We start from the raw sequence: 22793 nt of genomic DNA, 5'->3' as shown, positions 1-22793 counted from the left end.
AGAAAACACGTTTGAATGTTTGTTGTTCTGTTTGACCATGTGGTGTGAGGTGCTGATCCAAAATAGGTTATAGCCATTAGTGTGTCCAACACTCATTACGCCATTAACCCATTCATCACTGTAGTCGCAACATTGACAGAGGATTAACTGTGTGGTGGGGTGGTGGTTATTTAACGAGGCAAGTCAGTTAAGAACAAATTATTATTTACAATGACAACCTACCCTGGCCAAACCCCGACGACGCTGGGCCAATTGGTGGTCGCCCTATGGGACTCTCAAACACGGTCGGATGTGATACAGCCTGGATTCGAACCAGGTACTATAGTGATGCCTCTTGCACTGACATGCAGTGCCTTAGACCGCTGCACCAATCTAGACCTCCATGCCCCACACTCCTCCTGAGTGACCACACATGACCACATGTTTTCCCCCAAAACAGACCATGGTACACTGTCAATACCATGCAGCTGTGGTGTGATATTGTTTTTTCCTAGAGTTTAAACCAGTTTCTCTACTGATGTGTATCTACAGCACCATGCTAACATGTTACAGCACCATGCTACCATCCTACAGCGCCATTCTACAGCACCATACTATAGCACCATACTACCATGTTACAGCACCAAGCTATAGCACCATTCTACCATGCTGCAGCGCCATGCTACAATGCTACAGCACCATGCTACAGCACCATTTGACCATGCTACAGCAACATGCTACAGCCGCATGGTACCATGTTACAGCACCATGTTAAAACACCATGCTACCATGCTACAGTACCACGCTACAGCACCATACTACCATGTCACAGCACCATTCTACAGTAACATGCTACCATTCTACAGCACCATGCTACCATTGTACAGCACCATGCTACCATGCTACAGACCCATGCTACAGCACCATGCTACAGCAACAAGCTACCAATCTACAGCACCATGCTACAGCACAGTACTACAGCACCTTTCGACAGTGCTACAGCAACATGCTACAGCCCCATTCTACAGCACCATGTTAAAACACCATTCTACCATGCTACAGTACCATTCTACAGCACCATGCTACAGCACATACTACCATGTTACAGCACCATGCTACCATGCTACCATTCTACCATGATACAGCACCATGCAACCATTATATAGCACCATTCTACAGCACCATGCTACAGCACCATGCTACCATGTTACAGCACCATTCTACTATTCTACAGCAACATGGTACAGCACCATTCTACAGCCCCATGCTACAGAATCATCCTACAGCACCATGCTACACAATCATGCTACACAGCCCTACACTACAGCACCATGCTACAGCACAATGCCACCATTCTACAGCACCATGCTACAGCACCATAGCATCATGCCACCATGCTACATCACCATTCTACAGGACCATTCTACCGCACCATGCCACCATGGTACAGTGCCATTCTACAGCACCATGCTACTGCACCATAGCACCATGCTATGGTTACCAAGATGGCATAGCAGTTCAGACGTCTTTTGTCCTCGTCTTGTCGTGTCCTGTATATATATATATATTTACAACTTTTTTCACATACATTTTATTTTTCATCAACTCATTCAAAACACTCTCCTGCAACCCGCCTCACCAATTTATATGTATAAAAAAGTATTATTTACCTCAAATCTGTAATCCTCCAAGAAGCTAGCCAGAAACTCCAAGAAGCTAGCCTGAAACTAGCCAGAAGCTAGCCAGGAGCTAGCCAGAAGCTAGCCCAGAAGCTAATCCAGAAGCTAATCAGAAGCTAGTTCAGAAGCTAGATAGCTTCTTTACTGGCAAATCATTAGTATTCAGCTAACCACGGTTTGTGGTCATCAGCTATCCTTTAGCTCGAAAATCTATCGCCAGTTTTGTACGGCGCAGCGCGGCTCGGAACATACCGGACCAATTTTTCTCTCCATGTCCCTGGATTTCAACTGCTCTCTGGACATTCATACCCGGATCTCACAACTAGCTAGCTGCTATCCGTGTGACTATCGGCTTCCGTCGATTCTGGAGCAAACATAAATTATTCCGGAGCTAGCCAGCTCCGTCAATCACTCCTGAGTTCCATCAATCACTCCTGGGCTGCAGTCACCTATCGGACCCGTTTTACTGCCTACGCGGAGCCCCACCGGGCCTTCACAACTGGACTGCCGACGTTATCTACCCGAAGGAGATCCGGCTGGCTCATCCGTCGTGACGTTACCTGAACTCCCATCTGCGGCCTGCTAACCGTTAGCTGTCTTACCGGCTGCTATCTGAATAGACAATTTATTTATTTTTATTATTATTATGTTTTCTTCTTGGGCCTCTATAACTATATCTATTGTTTTTATTTTTGTTGTTGTTGTGTGATTTGGATTAATCCCCTCTACCACACGGAACCCCACTAATCTACTGACGGAACACAAGAGGTGGCTAACAACAGACCTCCATCCTATGCTAGCTTGCTACCGATGGCCTGGCTAGCTGTCTAAATCACCGTGACCCCCACAACCAACCTCTCCACTCACTGGACCCTTTTGATCACTCGACTAAGCATGCCTCTCCTTAATGTCAATATGTCTTGTCCATTGCTGTTCTGGTTAGTGTTTATTGGCTTATTTCACTGTATTTTTTATTTTTATTTATTTCACCTTTATTTAACCAGGTAGGCTAGTTGAGAACAAGTTCTCATTTGCAACTGCGACCTGGCCAAGATAAAGCATAGCAGTGTGAGCAGACAACAAAGAGTTACACATGGAGTAAACAATTAACAAGTCAATAACACAGTAGAAAACAAAGGGGGAGTCTATATACAATGTGTGCAAAAGGCATGAGGAGGTAGGCAAATAATTACAATTTTGCAGATTAACACTGGAGTGATGAATGATCAGATGGTCATGTACAGGTAGAGATATTGGTGTGCAAAAGAGCAGAAAAGTAAATAAATAAAAACAGTATGGGGATGAGGTAGGTGAAAAAGGGTGGGCTATTTACCAATAGACTATGTACAGCTGCAGCGATCGGTTAGCTGCTCAGATAGCTGATGTTTGAAGTTGGTGAGGGAGATAAAAGTCTCCAACTTCAGCGATTTTTGCAATTCGTTCCAGTCACAGGCAGCAGAGTACTGGAACGAAAGGCGGCCAAATGAGGTGTTGGCTTTAGGGATGATCAGTGAGATACACCTGCTGGAGCGGGTGGGTGTTGCCATCGTGACCAGTGAGCTGAGATAAGGCGGAGCTTTACCTAGCATGGACTTGTAGATGACCTGGAGCCAGTGGGTCTGGCGACGAATATGTAGCGAGGGCTGTCGTGGAAATTTCCTCTATTTACCAAATCATGGGAGCAAACCACACACACACACACGTCAGAGTTAGTTATAAAACTCCATCTTTAATTATATGAGCTCTATCACAATCCTGTGACTCTCAGATAAATTCAGTGTCTCCCCAGTGAATTCTCTGAGAGTCCCCTTACAATGCAACTGAGTTCCTTTAATAGCAAAGACACCCATAGTCAGACCGCACAGACATAATTCATCGTTCAGCTTTTGTCTCCTTTCCCAAACCTCAGAACCATAAACCAAATCCTCGATATCAACAGGCATATATCAAATTGTCATTTATATACAACCAACTCAAAATACAACCTCCTGGACAAACTCACAGATAGGAGACTGACCCTACAGGTCAACAAAGAGGGAGCATAGAATGATTCCAGACACTGCAACCCCTCCTTTCCCCACTGGGAAAGGTAAGGAGTAAAAGATATGTTTACACATGATGACACTTTGACCTCTCCCCTTTCATCGGCCCAGGCAACTTAGTTTTGACATAGAACAGATAACTGCAACCTCACATCAGAATTACACAAAAATACCATTCTGATGGGAAGTAACTTACACACATTTGATGAATATTAAACATCATACAAATGTTACCAACATATTCTGATAATTCCACGACAGGGCCAGCCGACTAGAGCATACAAGTCGCAGTGGTGGGTGGTATAAGGTGCTTTAGTGACAAAACAGATGGCACTGTGATAGACTGCATCCAGTTTGCTGAGTAGAGTGTTGGAAGCCATTTTGTAGATGACATCGCCGAAGTCGAGGATCGTTAGGATAGTCAGTTTTACTAGGGTAAGCTTGGCGGCGTGAGTGAAGGAGGCTTTGTTGCAGAATAGAAAGCCGACTCTTGATTTGATTTTCGATTGGAGATGTTTGATATGAGTCTGGAAGGAGAGTTTACAGTCTAGCCAGACACCTAGGTACTTATAGACGTCCACATATTCTAGGTCGGAACCATCCAGGGTGGTGATGCTAGTCGGGCATGCGGGTGCAGGCAGCGACCGGTTGAAAAGCATGCATTTGGTAGAGCCTCTAGTCCTGCTCACTATACCTTAATCAACCTATTAGTTCCACCACCCACACATGCAATGACATCTCCTGGTTTCAATGATGTTTCTAGAGACAATATCTCTCTCTTCATCACTCAATACCTAGGTTTACCTCCACTGTATTCACATCCTACCATACCTTTGTCTGTACATTATACCTTGATGCTATTTTATCGCCCCCAGAAACCTCCTTTTACTCTCTGTTCCAGACGTTCTAGACGACCAATTCTTATTGCTTTTAGCCGCACCCTTATTCTACTCCTCCTATGTTCCTCTGGTGATGTAGAGGTGAATCCAGGCCCTGCAGTGCCTAGCTCCACTCCTATTCCCCAGGCGCTCTCTTTTGACGACTTCTGTAACCGTAATAGCCTTGGTTTCATGCATGTTAACATTAGAGGCCTCCTCCCTAAGTTTGTTCTATTCACTGCTTTAGCACACTCTGCCAACCCGGATGTTCTAGCTGTGTCTGAATCCTGGCTTAGGAAGACCACCAAAAATTCATTTAATTTCCAAACTACAACATTTTCAGACAAGATAGAACTGCCAAAGGGGGCGGTGTTGCAATCTACTGCAAAGATAGCCTGCAGAGTTCTGTCCTACTATCCAGGTCTGTACCCAAACAATTTGAACTTCTACTTTTAAAAATCCACCTCTCTAAAAACAAGTCTCTCACCGTTGCCGCCTGCTATAGACCACCCTCTGCCCCCAGCTGTGCTCTGGACACCATATGTGAACTGATTGCCCCCCATCTATCTTCAGAGCTCGTGCTGCTAGGCGACCTAAACTGGAACATGCTTAACACCCCAGCCATCCTACAATCTAAACTTGATGCCCTCAATCTCACACAAATTATCAATGAACCTACCAGGTACCTCCCCAAAGCCTTAAACACGGGCACCCTCATAGATATCATCCTAACCAACTTCCCCTCTAAATACACCTCTGCTGTCTTCAACCAAGATCTCAGCGATCACTGCCTCATTGCCTGCATCCGTAATGGGTCAGCGGTCAAACGACCTCCACTCATCACTGTAAAACGCTCCCTGAAACACTTCAGCGAGCAGGCCTTTCTAATCGACCTGGCCGGGGTATCCTGGAAGGATATTGATCTCATCCCGTCAGTAGAGGATGCCTGGATATTTTTTTTAAATGCCTTCCTAACCATCTTAAATAAACATGCCCCATTCAAGAAATTTAGAACCAGGATGGGTTCTCCCCAGACCTGACTGCCCTTAACCAACACAAAAACATCCTATGGCGTTCTGCATTAGCATCGAACAGCCCCCGTGATATGCAGCTGTTCAGGGAAGCTAGAAACCATTATACACAGGCAGTTAGAAAAGCCAAGGCTAGCTTTTTCAAGCAGAAATTTGCTTCCTGCAACACTAACTCAAAAAAGTTCTGGGACACTGTAAAGTCCATGGAGAATAAGAACACCTCCTCCCAGCTGCCCACTGTACTGAAGATAGGAAACAATGTCACCACTGATAAATCCACCATAATTGAGAATTTCAATAAGCATTTTTCTACGGCTGGCCATGCTTTCCACCTGGCTACTCCTACCCCGGTCAACAGCACTGCACCCCCCACAGCAACTCGGCCAAGCCTTCCCCATTTCTCCTTCTCCCAAATCCATTCAGCTGATGTTCTGAAAGAGCTGCAAAATCTGGACCCCTACAAATCAGCCGGGCTAGACAATCTGGACCCTTTCTTTCTACAATTATCTGCCGGAATTGTTGCCACCCCTATTACTAGCCTGTTCAACCTCTCTTTCGTGTCGTCTGAGATTCCAAAGATTGGAAAGCAGCTGCGGTCATCCCCCTCTTCAAAGGGGGGGACACTCTTGACCCAAACTGCTACAGACCTATATCTATCCTACCATGCCTTTCTAAGGTCTTCGAAAGCAAAGTCAACAAACAGATTACCGACCATTTCGAATCTCACCATACCTTCTCTGCTATGCAATCTGGTTTCAGAGCTGGTCATGGGTGCCCCTCAGCCATGCTCAAGGTCCTAAACGATATCTTAACCGCCATCGATAAGAAACATTACTGTGCAGCCGTATTCATTGATCTGGCCAAGGTTTTCGACTCTGTCAATCACCACATCCTCATCGGCAGACTCGACAGCCTTGGTTTCTCAAATGATTGCCTCGCCTGGTTCACCAACTACTTATCTGATAGAGTTCAGTGTGTCAAATCGGAGGGTCTGCTGTCCGGACCTCTGGCAATCTCTATGGGGGTGCCACAGGATTCAATTCTTGGACCGACTCTCTTCTCTGTATACATCAATGAGGTCGCTCTTGCTGCTGGTGAGTCTCTGATCCACCTCTACGCAGACGACACCATTCTGTATACTTCCGGCCCTTCTTTGGAAACTGTGTTAACAACCCTCCAGGCAAGCTTCAATGCCATACAACTCTCCTTCCGTGGCCTCCAATTGCTCTTAAATACAAGTAAAACTAAATGCATGCTCATAAACAGATCGCTACCTGCACCTACCCGCCTGTCCAACATCACTACTCTGGACGGCTCTGACTTAGAATACGTGGACAACTACAAATACTTAGGTGTCTGGTTAGACTGTAAACTCTCCTTCCAGACCCATATCAAACATCTCTAATCCAAAGTTAAATCTAGAATTGGCTTCCTATTTCGCAACAAAGCATCCTTCACTCATGCAGCCAAACATACCCTTGTAAAACCGACCATCCTACCAATCCTCGACTTTGGCGATGTCATTTACAAAATAGCCTCCAATACCCTACTCAACAAATTGGATGCAGTCTATCACAGTGCAATCCGTTTTGTCACCAAAGCCCCATATACTACCCACCATTGCGACCTGTACGCTCTCGTTGGCTGGCCCTCGCTTCATACTCGTCGCCAAACCCACTGGCTCCATGTCATCTACAAGACCCTGCTAGGTAAAGTCCCCCCTTATCTCAGCTCGCTGGTCACCATAGCATCTCCCACCTGTAGCACACGCTCCAGCAGGTATATCTCTCTAGTCACCCCCAAAACCAATTCTTTCTTTGGCCGCCTCTCCTTCCAGTTCTCTGCTGCCAATGACTGGAACGAACTACAAAAATCTCTGAAACTGGAAACACTTATCTCCCTCACTAGCTTTAAGCACCAACTGTCAGAGCAGCTCACAGATTACTGCACCTGTACATAGCCCACCTATAATTTAGCCCAAACAACTACCTCTTTCCCAACTGTATTTTATTTATTTATTTATTTTGCTCCTTTGCACCCCATTATTTTTATTTCTACTTTGCACATTCTTCCATTGCAAAACTACCATTCCAGTGTTTTACTTGCTATATTGTATTTACTTTGCCACCATGGCCTTTTTCCCTTTACCTCCCTTCTCACCTCATTTGCTCACATTGTATATAGACTTGTTTATACTGTATTATTGACTGTATGTTTGTTTTACTCCATGTGTAACTCTGTGTCGTTGTATCTGTCGAACTGCTTTGCTCTATCTTGGCCAGGTCGCAATTGTAAATGAGAACTTGTTCTCAACTTGCCTACCTGGTTAAATAAAGGTAAAATAAATAAAATAAAATAAAATTCAAAAATCACCATTCTGCAGGACCAATCTACAGCACCATACTACAGCACCATGCCACCATACTACAGCACCATGCCACCATGCTGCAGTGCCATGCTACAGCACCATGCTACAGCATCACTCTACAGCACAAATCTACAGTACCATGCTACAGCAACATGCTACAGCAACATTCTACAGCAACATTCTACAGCAACATTCTACAGCACCATTGCAGATGGAAAGAAAACGAAAGACAGATCAAACTAATGAGCACCGTAAGTGGTGGGAGCAGGAAGAAGGGACAGCCAATCAAAAAACAGGATTATGCCTACTGTTTATGCCTACTATTATACCTAATCTCTCAGAGATTGGGTAATAGGCAAGGAACAAACCATCCAATCAGATTCATTTTAAACAAAGAAAGCTAATCATACAATGAAATGTGGGTCACCAAACCATTTTTATTCACATATTTTTATAGGCTGGAAAAGTTAATGATATGGATTCTGGCCCATTGTTGAGTCCAAAAAGAATATGAGTCCCACTGAAGTATTAATACACAGAGAGTGTCTCCTGTAATGATAATGGCATGTGTCATGTGCATAAAAGTAGTAAGAACAATAGCTCAATCATTTCTACTGGCACAGGGAGATATGATTTTGGTCTGTTATGTTCCACTGAGTGTTCTATGAGCGGTCTCCCATTGGTCAGAGCCAGGTTCTACCTCCAGGAGAGAGGCTAGGCAGCAACACGGGGTAGAACATTTAGCTAACACTCAACACAGTCATCAACACGTTCTCTCCATTCGCTCATTCTCATCAACTGAAGCGGAACAATGGCATATTATGATGACTGAGGGAAACTTTTTGTAATCATTTTAGATTTGTTTTTATTTTCAATGGAATAGAAATGAATTAGGATAGGGATGTAAAATGAACTGAAGAGGAAAGGCATCGACCATAGAAATGGATCAGAATAGGGATGTAAATGAGCTGGAGAGGAGGGGCATCGACCATAGAAATGGATTAGAACAGGGATGTAAATGAGCTGGAGAGGCATCCACACTGGCCCTCTCCACATCATCATGCCGTGTTGGCATCCACACTGGCCCACCTTCACATCACAATGACGTGTTGGCATCTACTCTGGCCCCCTACACATCATCATGACGTGTTGGCATCTACACTGGCCCCCTCCACATCATCATGACGTGTTGGCATCTACACTGGCCCACCTCCACATCATCATGACGTGTTGGCCTCTACACTGGCCCTCTCCACATCATCATGCCTTGTTGGCATCTACACTGGAGGGAGTTGAAAGTCCGTGTTGCCCAGCAACAGCCCCAAAACATCACTGCTCTAGAGGAGATCTGCATGGAGGAATGGGCCAAAATACCAGCAACAGTGTGTGAAAACCTTGTGAAGACTTACAGAAAACGTTTGACCTCTGTCATTGCCAACAAAGGGTATATAACAAAGTATTGAGATAAACTTTTGTTATTGACCAAATACTTATTTTCCACCATATTTTGCAAATAAATGTATAAAAAATCCTACGATGTGATTTTCTGGATTTTTTTCTCTCATTTTGTCTGTCATAGTTGAAGTGTACCTATGATGGAAATTACAGGCCTCTCTCATCTTTTTAAGTGGGAGAACTTGCACAATTGGTGGCTGACTAAATACTTTTTTGCCTCACTGTATATACAATACAAAATGTATAATACCACCATACAACAATATTACACCACTACATATATACAATACAACATGTATAATACCATCATACAACAATATTACACCATTACATATCTACAATACAACATGTATAATACCATCATACAACAATATTACACCACTACATATCTACAATACAACATGTATAATACCACCATACAACAATATTACACCACTACATATCTACAATACAACATGTATAATACCATCATACAACAATATTACACCACTGCATATATACAATACAACATGTATAATACCACCATACAACAATATTACACCACTATATATATACAACATGTATAATACCACCATACAACAATATTACACCACTACATATCTACAATACAACATGTATAATACCACCATACAACAATATTACACCACTACATATCTACAATACAACATGTATAATACCACCATACAACAATATTACACCACTACATATATACAACATGTATAATACCACCATACAACAATATTACACCACTACATATATACAATACAACATGTATAATACCACCATACAACAATATTACACCATTACATATCTACAATACAACATGTATAATACCACCATACAACAATATTACACCACTACATATATACAACATGTATAATACCACCATACAACAATATTACACCACTACATATATACAACATGTATAATACCACCATACAACAATATTACACCATTACATATCTACAATACAACATGTATAATACCACCATACAACAATATTACCCCACTACATATATACAATACAACATGTATAATACCATCATACAACAATATTACACCACTACATATCTACAATACAACATGTATAATACCATCATACAACAATATTACACCACTACATATATACAATACAACATGTATAATACCATCATACAACAATATTACACCACTACATATCTACAACACAACATGTATAATACCATCATACAACAATATTACACCACTACATATATACAACATGTATAATACCACCATACAACAATATTACACCATTACATATCTACAATACAACATGTATAATACCACCATACAACAATATTACACCATTACATATATACAACATGTATAATACCACCATACAACAATATTACACCACTACATATATACAATACAACATGTATAATACCACCATACAACAATATTACACCATTACATATATACAACATGTATAATACCACCATACAACAATATTACACCACTACATATATACAATACAACATGTATAATACCACCATACAACAATATTACACCACTACATATATACAACATGTATAATACCACCATACAACAATATTACACCACTACATATCTACAATACAACATGTATAATACCACCATACAACAATATTATACCATTACATATCTACAATACAACATGTATAATACCACCATACAACAATATTATACCACTACATATCTACAATACAACATGTATAATACCACCATACAACAATATTACACCACTACATATATACAATACAACATGTATAATACCACCATACAACAATATTACACCATTACATATATACAACATGTATAATACCACCATACAACAATATTACACCATTACATATATACAATACAACATGTATAATACCACCATACAACAATATTACACCACTAGATATCTACAATACAACATGTATAATACCACCATACAACAATATTACACCACTACATATCTACAGTACTGTCACGACTTCCAACGAAGTCAGCTCCTCTCCTTGTTTGGGTGCCGTTCGGCGATCGACGTCACTGGCTTTCTAGCCATCGCCGCTCCATTTCTCATATTCCATTGGTTTTGTCTTGTTCCATTACACACCTGGTTTTCATTCCATGATTACTGCATTATTTAGTCCTCTGTTTCCCCTCCATGTCTTTGTGTGTAATTGTTTGTTTGTGCTGTGGATTATTGTCGGGCGCTTTACCTTTGCCATGTTCCGTGTTTTTGGCACGTTATTGTTTTTACATGCTGTATTTTGTGGAACGGAATTAAAGTGCGCCTGTCCACTACACTCTGCTCTCCTACACCTGACTTCGCCTCCCGTACACACCCTTGACAAATACAAAATGTATAATACCACCATACAACAATATTACAATGTACATGTGTGTAGAGTGCGTGTGCTTGTGTGTGTATGCTTGTGTCTGTACCTTTATGTGTCTCTTGACAGTCCCGGCTGTTCCATAAGTTGTATTTTTACAATACTGCTTGAATCAGTTACCTGATGTGGAATAGAGTTCCATGTAGTCATAGCTCTATGTAGTACTGTGAGCCTCCCATAGTCAGTTCTAGACTTGGGGACAGTGAAGAGGCCTCTGGTGGCATGTCAATACCTCTTACAAACACAAGTAGTGATGAAGTCAATCTCTCCTCCACTTTGATCCAGGAGAGATTGACATGCATATTATTAATGTTAGCTCTCTGCGTACATTTAAGGGCCAGCCGTGCTGCCCTGTTCTGAGCCAATTGTAATTTTCAGAGGTCTTTCTTTGTGGCACCTGACCACACGAATGAACAGTAGTCCAGGAGCGAGGTCCTTCTTTGTGGTACGTGACCACACGACTCAACAGTAGTCCAGGAGCGAGGTCCTTCTTTGTGGTACGTGACCACATGACTGAACAGTAGTCCAGGAGCGAGGTCCTTCTTTGTGGTACCTGACCACACGACTGAACAGTAGTCCAGGAGCGAGGTCCTTCTTTGTGGTACGTGACCACATGACTGAACAGTAGTCCAGGAGCGAGGTCCTTCTTTGTGGTACCTGACCACACGACTGAACAGTAGTCCAGGAGCGAGGTCCTTCTTTGTGGTACCTGACCACACGACTGTACAGTAGTCCAGGAGCGAGGTCCTTCTTTGTGGTACCTGACCACACGACTGAACAGTAGTCCAGGTGCGAGGTCCTTCTTTGTGGTACATGACCACACGACTGAACAGTAGTCCAGGAGCGAGGTCCTTCTTTGTGGTACGTGACCACATGACTGAACAGTAGTCCAGGAGCGAGGTCCTTCTTTGTGGTACCTGACCACATGACTGAACAGTAGTCCAGGAGCGAGGTCCTTCTTTGTGGTACCTGACCACACGACTGAACAGTAGTCCAGGAGCGAGGTCCTTATTTGTGGTACCTGACCACACAACTGAACAGTAGTCCAGGTGCAAGGTCCTTCTTTGTGGTACCTGACCACACGACTGAACAGTAGTCCAGGAGCGAGGTCCTTCTTTGTGGTACCTGACCACATGACTGAACAGTAGTCCAGGTGCGACAAAGATACTGATAAAACCAAAGCAGTACTAAGAGGCGGGGCAATTAAAGCAGCTTCCCCCTGAGGTCAGGGGTGTCACAAACTGTCACATACGCCGAATACAACAAGTGTAGACTTTACCGTAAAATGCTTACTTATACAATCCCTTAACAAACAGTGAAGTTCAAGAGTAAAGAAAATATTTACCAAATAAACTAAAGTAAAAAATTATCAAAAGTAACACAATAACGTAACACTAACGAGGCCATATACAGGGGGCACCGGTACCGAGTCAGTGTGCAGGGGTACAGGTTAGAGGTCATTTGTACATGTAGGTAGGGGTGAAGTGACTATGCATAGATAATAAACAGCGAGTAGCAGCAGTGTACAAAACAAATGGAGGGGGGGAGTGGTCAATGTAATAGTCCTGTAGCCATTTGATTAATTGTTCAGGAGTCTTATGGCTTGGGTGCAGAAGCTGTTAAGGAGCCTTTTGGTCCTAGACTTGGCTCTCCGGTACCGCTTGTCGTGTGGTAGCAGAGAAAACAGTCCATAACCTTGGTGACTGGAGTCTCAGACAATTTTATGGGCTTTCCTCTGACAACGCCTATTATATATGTCCTGAATGGCAGGAAACTTGGCCCCAGTGATGTACTGGAACGTACACACTAACCTCTGTAGCGCCTATAGTCCACAATCACCTCCTTTGTCTTGTTCACATTGAGAGGGAGGTTGTTGTCCAGGCACTACACTGACAGTTCTCTGACCTCCTCCCTATCTCATTGTTGTTGGTGATCAGGCCTACCACTGTTGTGTCATCAGCAAACTTGATGATGGTGTTGGAGTCGTGTTTGGCCAAGCAGTGGTGGGTGTACAGGGAGTACTGGAGGGGACTAAATACACACCACTGAGTGGCCCCAGTGTTGAGGATCAGGGGCCCCAGTGTTGAAGTCTAGGATCCAGTTGCAGAGGGATGTGTTTAGTCCCAGGGTCCGTAGCTTAGTGATGAGCTTCGTTGGCACTATGGTGTTGAACGCTGAGCTGTAGTCAATGAACAGCATTCTCAAATAGGTGTTCCTTTTGTCCAGGTGGGAAAGGGCAGTGTGGTGTGCGATTGAGATTGCGTCATCTGTGGATCTGTTGGGGCGGTATGCAAATTGGAGTAGGTCTAGGGTGTCCGGGAGGATGCTGTTGATGTGAGCCATGACCAGCCTTTCAAAGCACTTCATGGCTACCGATGTGAGTGCTATGGGGCAGTAATCATTTAGGCAGGTTACCTTCGCTTCCTTGGGCACAGGGACTATGGTGGTCTGCTTGAAACGTGTAGGTATTACAGACTCAGTCAGGGAGAGGTTGAAAATGTCAGTGAAGACACTTGCCAGTTGGTCTGTGCATGCTTTGAGTACATGGCCTGGTAATCCATCTGCACCCGCGGCTTTGTGAATGTTGACCTGTTTAAAGGTCTTGCTCACATCGGCTACCGAGAGCGTTATCACACAGTCATCCAGAACAGAACAGAATACTGTAGTGCTAACTACACCAACAACGGCCACCTTAAAGCTCATTAGAGGTGATTAGGGGCCTTAACCCAGCTAAAGCCTCGTTGTCCTATAGAGAGAGAGAGGAGAAACCAAACCACCATGAACAACTGAACATGGCAGCTAGCCAGAGTAATGAAGGTAACCAACTGGCCTCTAAACCAAACTAAACTATATTCTGAGAGATGTAGGTGAAGAAAGGGGAATAAGAATCAGGTAAAATTCCCTTGTCTATATCCCAAATGCCACCTTTTTCCCTTTATTGTGGACTAAATAGGGAATAGGGTGCCATTTGGGATACACACCTTGTCTCTCAGCTCCTTGAAGGAGATCCAACTGTGTCCTGGCTGCTGCTGTCCAGGCCTGGGCCTCTGTTGCTCAGTAGCCTCCACCCTCCTCAGTGGGAGATGATTTTTATGGGATGTGTTTCAAACAGAAACAACACTTGGGATTTCAATACAAACAATGTTTTCAAAGATTTGATTTACCACAATACACGGGAGTCCCAAGATGAAGCGGCAGCCCTTCTCTATCTCTCAATGTAAAATAAAGGAACATTCATCACAACTTCTCCCTATAAGAAGTCTTCCCTGACCCACCTCCGCTCAACATACGGGTTAGGGTAAGGGTTAGAGGAGGTGCCACACTTGGATTGGTAAGAAAAAAGTTAGATAAAAAAAGATATAGTATATATACAGTGGAGCAAAAAAGTATTTAGTCAGCCACCAATTGTGCAAGTTCTCCCACTTAAAAAGATGAGAGAGGCCTGTAATTTTCATCATAGGTACACTTCAACTATGACAGACAAAATTAGAAAAAAAATCCAGAAAATCACATTGCAGGATTTTTAATGAATTTATTTGCAAATTATGGAGGAAAATAAGTATTTGGTCAATAACAAAAGTTTTATCTCAATACTTTGTTATATACCCTTTGTTGGCAATGACAGAGGTCAAACGTTTTCTGTAAGTCTTCACAAGGTTTTCACACACTGTTGCTGGTATTTTGGCCCATTCCTCCATGCAGATCTCCTCTAGAGCAGTGATGTTTTGGGGCTGTTGCTGGGCAACACGGACTTTCAACTCCCTCCAAAGATTTTCTGTGGGGTTGAGATCTGGAGACTGACTAGGCCACTCCAAGACCTTGAAATGCTTCTTACGAAGCCACTCCTTCGTTGCCCGGGCGGTGTGTTTGGGATCATTGTCATGCTGAAAGACCCAGCCACGTTTCATCTTCAATGCCCTTGCTGATGGAAGGATCTCACGATACATGGCCCCATTCATTCTTTCCTTTACACGGATCAGTCGTCCTGGTCCCTTTGCAGAAAAGCAGCCCCAAAGCATGATGTTTCCACCCCCATGCTTCACAGTAGGTATGGTGTTCTTTGGATGCAACTCAGCATTCTTTGTCCTCCAAACACGACGAGTTGGGTTTTTACCAAAAAGTTGACATTCTCCCAATCTTCTTCTGGATCATCCAAATGCTCTCTAGCAAACTTCAGACGGGCCTGGACATGTACTGGCTTAAGCAGGGGGACACATCTGGCACTGCAGGATTTGAGTCCCTGGTGGCGTAGTGTGTTACTGATGGTAGGCTTTGTTACTTTGGTCCCAGCTCTCTGCAGGTCGTTCACTAGGTTCCCCTGTGTGGTTCTGGGATTTTTGCTCACCGTTCTTGTGAACATTTTGACCCCACGGGGTGAGATCTTGCGTGAAGCCCCAGATCGAGGGAGATTATCAGTGGTCTTGTATGTCTTCCATTTCCTAATAATTGCTCCCACAGTTGATTTCTTCAAACCAAGCTGCTTGCCTATTGCAGAATCAGTCTTCCCAGCCTGGTGCAGGTCTACAATTTTGTTTCTGGTGTCCTTTGACAGCTCTTTGGTCGTGGCCATAGTAGAGTTTGGAGTGTGACTGTTTCAGGTTGTGGACAGGCGTCTTTTATACTGATAACAAGTTCAAACAGGTGCCATTAATACAGGTAACGAGTGGAGGACAGAGGAGCCTCTTAAAGAAGAAGTTACAGGTCTGTGAGAGCCAGAAATCTTGCCCCACTGTATATATTATATAATTCACAGATTATATTTTAAATGCTCATAAAAGTGTACTGTGTACATTTTCCTGTTTCAAAAATATATTGTTCAAAACAAGCTGTTCAGTTACTTACTACTCTGCCCCTCAGTGATTCTGCCAGCAGCAGCTCCGTGGGCACATAGGCGCGCTAACATTGCTTGGATTGTTTTCAACCTAGTCTCAGAGCATTTCGTATTATACTGTATGTAAATCTAAGACACACCATTTAGTATGATATGGTTTCAAAAAGGAAGGTATTAATCTGTGGATGTCTATCACCCATTTCGTATGATACGTTATGAATTACAATTTGTATTATAAGTTTAAATTGCAAAATGTACAATATGTTACAAATTTGCTAAATGTGCAATATGATACAAATTCGCTAAACGTATGAAATGCTACGAATTCTAGCTAGTTGGCTAACGTTAGTTAGCTGGCTATCGTTTTCTAGGCTAGGGATTAGGGTGAGAGGTAGGAGAAGTGTTAGCTAAAAGGATTAAGGTTAGGGTTGGGGGAAGGGTTAGCTAGAATGCTAAGTAGTTGCAAAGTAGCTAAAAGGTGAAAAGTTGCTAATTAGCTAAAATGCTGTCCGTGATGAGATTCGAACTCGCAACCTTGGAGTTGCTAGACATTCGCGTTGTACACCCACCAACCCATCCATCTAGACCAACCAACCAACCTACTTTTGTTTTTGACTTAAGTAACCATCTGTCTTACATAACCATACCAAACGTAACATATCATACTAATTTGAGTGTCCCAGATTTACAATTACTTTGTTATGTCTAGTCTATGAAACCAGGCTGTTTTTTCCCCAGCTATTTGCTATGAGGAGGGACTGCCCCAATGAAATTGCAGGATTTCATAGCATAAATTATAACAGCACAAAGTAAATGGACCATCCTGGGCCACTTAAATGTGCATTCAGTCAGAACTTCTGTATCTGCTCTAGTCCCCCTCCCAGTCTCTCGTGCCAGACGACTTACTTCTGGAAGCGAGACTAGATCTGCTCTATCAGGTGGTGCTAAAGCTAATTGTAAATAACTTGTAAATAACAGTCATGGAAGCCTGGGACCTGATAAACCGGACATCTACATCCAACAAGAGTTGAAGGAAAGAGAGATACACTAGCTAGAACCTTCTCATCGGGGATCTGGTAGGACTTAAAAAGCATAACTGTGGCTGGCCAATTTGATTGCTTCCCCCCATGTTCATCAGGTTCTACTGTAGGTGATAGGGCGACATGTTGTGTGGACTAAAACAGCATGCTCCCCATGACAATTTCAAGATGATCTAAACTAATATCTGACTAATTCGTAAATATGAAGTTATTTCAGAATGAAAGATAACTGGCTAGTGAGTCATACTTTGTGACATTGTGTTAGCTATCCCCAGTTAGATAATGTATTTTCAAAGGTAGATAACTGGTTCATTTGACCAATGAATCATCCAAATATTTCTCAACATTGCTAAAGCTAGCCATTCAATGAGCGTGTGGGGAGGGGTTCAGACAGACCATAAAAGAACCCTCAATACAAATGATTCATACATAACAGTGAGTGAATAATCTAATAGCACAGTCAGTCAGTCAATAGGTTTCTCTTGTGGGATTGAGAATTTGTAGTTGAGTGAGGGAAGAATTAAAATCATCTGCGCCTTTGGCAGTTCCTAGTTTACATGTGAGCAAGGCTGAGAGAGAGAGAGGCAGGGAGCTGGTGTTACTGGTTGGTACTGAGAACACAGCTTAGAGGGGATCACGGCAGGCAGGCTGGCCGGCCAGGCAGACTGGCTCAGTTGGAGCAGCAGACCGTTGACAGGTTAACCTCCTGGCATGCAAGAGCCACAGGAGCCAGCTCAATGTCACAGAGAATATGGATTACCAACCAATGTCACAGATTGCTCTGAAACTTTCACCACAGGGAGACCCATGAGGTTGTTGGGGTTTTCTACTGAGTGTAGGCCTATGAAGTATGAATTAGGCCGATTCTAAGGTGAAGGTGAAAAGTATGGGCCTAGGACTCTGAGGTGTCTATGTCCCACCTGGTCCAATGTCACTACATAACCTACTACTGGCACTAGGACAGGAGCAGTTGGTAGTGTCAAAGCAGTGTCACCAAGCATCAGGCTAATTATCCCCATAGACTACATCACATGCACAAAAATAAAGAAGGATAACTTCTATGGTGCCAATAGATTTAAATTAACTATGTTTATCATATTAGCAATTCAGCACGAAAAAAAAGGTTTGATGACATCATGATCACCATTGTTTCATGATAATAATGTAAAATGATGCCTATCACTCACCTGCAGCTCGCACCATGCCACTTCCACAGTAGTCTCTGTGTCCAGTCCTTTATAAACGGTCTTAAACGAACCCCTCCCAATCTCAATGTTGAATTTCAGGTATCTTCCATCAGGTGAGGTGGCCACAGCTTTGGTCTCAATGTCCTCCCTCTCCTCCTGTTCCCATTTGCTTTCATACGGACTGCGTGACAACACGTTGTGTGGTTTATTTTGAACAAGCTCATTGTCTGAGTCCGAGCTGGCATCTTGTCTGTTGGGGCTCTGGATCGAGCTCCAGTTGTTCACCAGAGGGGTGACTGGGTCCTTGACTTGGGTACAGGGGGACTTGCTGCCTGTGATGCTCGCGCCCGGGATGGAGACCGGAGATGGAGACCCCGGCGGAGTCTCCGTTTTGTCGTCTTCCTCAACTCTGGCCTCCGTCAAAGTTAAAATATTCTCCGCGGACCCGGAAACAGCCTTTGAAAGCGTCCCACCATAGAGTTGTGGGTCGATGTCCATGTTAATTTTGTGAAGTCCATAAGAGTTTCTCCTGGCACCCAAGTTGTTCCTCAGTGGCATCGACGGGACCCGGTCAGATAAGCAGTCATCTTTCAGTTCGACCGAAAGGCTTGGGAAGCCACGTCCAGCTACCTCAAACTCAGTGTGTGACATTGTAATGGTTCGTATTCTGATTTCCGAGACTTAAAAAAAAGAAATAAGAAAATTAAACCCGGCCGTTACCTTAATAAAACAGCATGCTATTTACATATATCTTTCAGCAATTGATGCTACTTTCCATTGTAGCCTAGTTATACATTCTACACATTAGTTTAGTTGTGGAACATAGGGTAAATTGTGTGGCACGACAATTAACTTAGGTCAATATAGACTGACAAAAACAAATATTCTCAATTTTGCAATTGAATTGAAATAGCTTACCTGAAAAGGTGTTCAAATTCGGAAAAAAATCACATAATGCATGTCAGATAATCCGAGTCTACCGGACCGTTCATTGCTCTTGTATGTGTGAGTCGTAAACTCAGCTGTAACCTCTAGTGAAGAAATGAAAGCCTGTCTATATCGACCGAGACCCGCGGGCGCTCTCAACTCCGCCCCCATAAACAGTCTCCTGTAGTTTACCTGGGCAATGTGACGCAGCATGCAGCGCTTGATTCACAAACAAGAGCCTCTTCTCGAATGACTGACTTCATGAGGTATATGTCCATTCGTGTGTATATTCCTTATTTTCTTTGGAATCGTTGATAACATGATTTTCCTGTTCTGAGTTAGGTTATGTGGATAAAAAGCATTTAAATTACAATACTGTTATCTCTGTCTGTGTGCATGTAAGGTGTTAAACAACAACCCCAAACACAGAGCTCCTATGAATCAGTTATGTAATTAATGAATCAGTTATGTAATTATATTACCAAATACCATAGAACCAAGTAAATGGCTCACCTCATGGTGAGGTGAATCAGAGGAGCATGGGATTAACCTCATTGCCTAGTGGAGGTCAGTAATGTCACAGGGGCATGTCTCCCTTTCTTGAATCCCAAATTGCACCCTATTCCATATAAAGGGCACTCTCTAGCTGCTACTTTTACACTGAACACAAATATAAACACAACATGCAACCATTTTTAAGATTTTACTGAGTTACAGTTCATATAAGGAAATTAGTCAATTGAAATAAATAAATTAGGCCCTAATCTATGGATTTCATAACTGGGAATACAGATATGCATCTGTTGGTCACAGTTACCTTAAAAAAAAGGTAGGGGAGTGGATCAGAAAACCAGTCAGTATCTGGTGTGACCACCAATTGCCTCATGCAGCACGACACATCTCCTTCCCATAGAGTTGATCAGGCTGTTGATTGTGGCCTGTGGAATGTTGTCCCACTGGAGACATATCTCCCTCACTAACTTTAAGCGTCAGCTGTCAGAGCAGCTTACCGATCGCTGCAGCTGTACACAACCCATCTGTAAATAGCGCATCCAACCAATCAACCACCTACCTCATCCCCATATTTGTTTTTCTGCTCTTTTGCACACCAGTATTTCTACTTGCACATCCTCATCTGCACATATATCACTCCAGTGTAAATTGCTAAATTGTAATTAATTCACCACTATGGCCTATTTATTGCCTTACCTCCTCACTTAATTTGCACACACTGTATACAGATTTTTCTGTGTTATTGACTGTACGATTGTTTATCCCATGTGTAACTGTGTTGCTTTTGTCACACTGCTTAGCTTTATCTTGGCCAGGTTGCAGTTGTAAATGAGAACTTGTTCTCAACTAGCCTACCTGATTAAATAAAGGTGAAATATATATATATATATATATATATATATATATATATATTTAAAACTCCTCTTCAATGGCTGTGCGATGTTGCTCGATATTGGCAGTGCATTCAAATTGCCTTCGGTAAAATGCAATTGTGTTCATTGTCCATAGCTTATGCCTGCCCATACCATAACCCCACCGCCACCATGAGGCACTCTGTTGACAACGTTGACAACAGCAAACCGCTCGCCCACACACCGGTACAATTGAAACCGGGATTCATCCCTGAAGAGCACACTTCTCCAGCGTGCCAACGGTGGAGACCCTGGTGAGGACAACAAGCACGCAGATGAGCTTTCCTGAGACAGGTTTTGACCATTTGTGCAGAAATACTTTGGTGCAACCCCAGTTTCATCAGCTGTCCGGGTGGATGGTATCAGACGATCCCGCAGGTGAAGATGCCGGATGTGGAGGTCCTGGGCTGGCAGGGTTACACTTGGTCTTCGGTTTTGAGGCGTACTGCCAAATTCTCTAAAATGGCATTGGTAGAGAAATTAATATTCAATTCTTCGGCAACAGCTCTGGTGAACATTCTAGCAGTCAGCAGGCCAATTGCACGCTCCCTCAAAACTTGAGACATCTGTGGCATTATGTTGTGGAACAAAACATTTTAGAGTTGCCTTTTATTGGCCCCAGCACAAGGTCCAGCTGTGTAATGATCATGCTTTTTAATCAGCTTCTTGATATGTCACACCTCTCAGGTGGATGGATTATCTTGGCGAAGGAGAAATGCTCACTAAAAGGGATGTAAACAAATTTGTGCACACATTCTGGGATCATTAATTTCAGCTCATGAAACATCGGACCAACTCTTCACATGTTGCATTTATATTTTTGTTTGGTGTATTTACTGTAGCTCTGTACAGGAAGCATGGATTGTCTGGATTCTTCACATACCCTCACAGGCTTCCAGTCCACCACATAGGCATAGACAGGGTGTACTGGGCAAGTTCCAAGATGCGGTGTTCTGTTAATAAGGTTGTTTTGGATCAAACTGATAGCTCATATGACCAATTATGTGTTCATAAAATATGCTTCAATTCTCTTCTAATAAGGAATGCTTGACTATGAGGGCACAACATGGTTCTGGCAATTAATTCTTCCCTCGTGCAGTTGTCCTTCTTGGTCTCATCATAAACAGTGAAAGAAAGGCAGAGTGAGAGCCATGGGGTGTGTCCCAAACAGCAGTCCCTGTAGCGCACTACGTTTGACCAGAATCCCACTATATAGAGAATACGGAGCCAATATAGACGCAGATGAAACACTGAGCCATGATGATAGTAGATTGGGAGACAGAGAGCTTCTCTCCCATAGGTTGAAACAAGACACATCACCAAGGCCACAGTCAGCCACACCTGTCACACTACAGTGAGTTATCAGCAAACACGCACAAGAGTCAGCTCAGCTTGACCAAGGACCAAGCCTATGGAGACATTCCACATTGTCAGCTAATTTGCAAGGTCCTCCTCCAAGCCCAGCTGGTGATTGTAATAAGTGCATTCAGAAAGTATTCAGACAAAGGGTCTTTTTCCACATTTTGTTACTTTACAGCCTTATTCTAAAATTGATTCAAATCTAC

The 22793-nt window shown here is 43.1% G+C and overlaps 1 protein-coding gene across 2 annotated transcripts in view; it reads right to left on the bottom strand.

Annotated features, from left to right (window-relative positions):
- Window positions 1-19900, bottom strand: part of LOC109898966 (serine/threonine-protein kinase WNK4) — a 98155-nt gene extending 78255 nt beyond the window's left edge. For both annotated transcript variants that reach the window (XM_031835225.1, XM_031835224.1), the window contains exons 1-2: window positions 19796-19900; window positions 18878-19557 (exon numbers count right to left, since the gene is read on the bottom strand). In XM_031835225.1, the coding sequence (XP_031691085.1) occupies window positions 18878-19528 (651 nt within the window). In that variant the 5' untranslated portion in view covers window positions 19529-19557; window positions 19796-19900. The remainder of the gene's footprint in view (window positions 1-18877; window positions 19558-19795) is intronic.
- Window positions 19901-22793: the final 2893 nt, after the last annotated feature.

Source organism: Oncorhynchus kisutch, linkage group LG11, assembly GCF_002021735.2.
Source record: "Oncorhynchus kisutch isolate 150728-3 linkage group LG11, Okis_V2, whole genome shotgun sequence".
Lineage (NCBI taxonomy): Eukaryota > Metazoa > Chordata > Actinopteri > Salmoniformes > Salmonidae > Oncorhynchus > Oncorhynchus kisutch.
The sequence above is the reverse complement of the archived record's forward strand: the minus strand, read 5'-3'. Positions and strand labels throughout refer to the sequence as shown.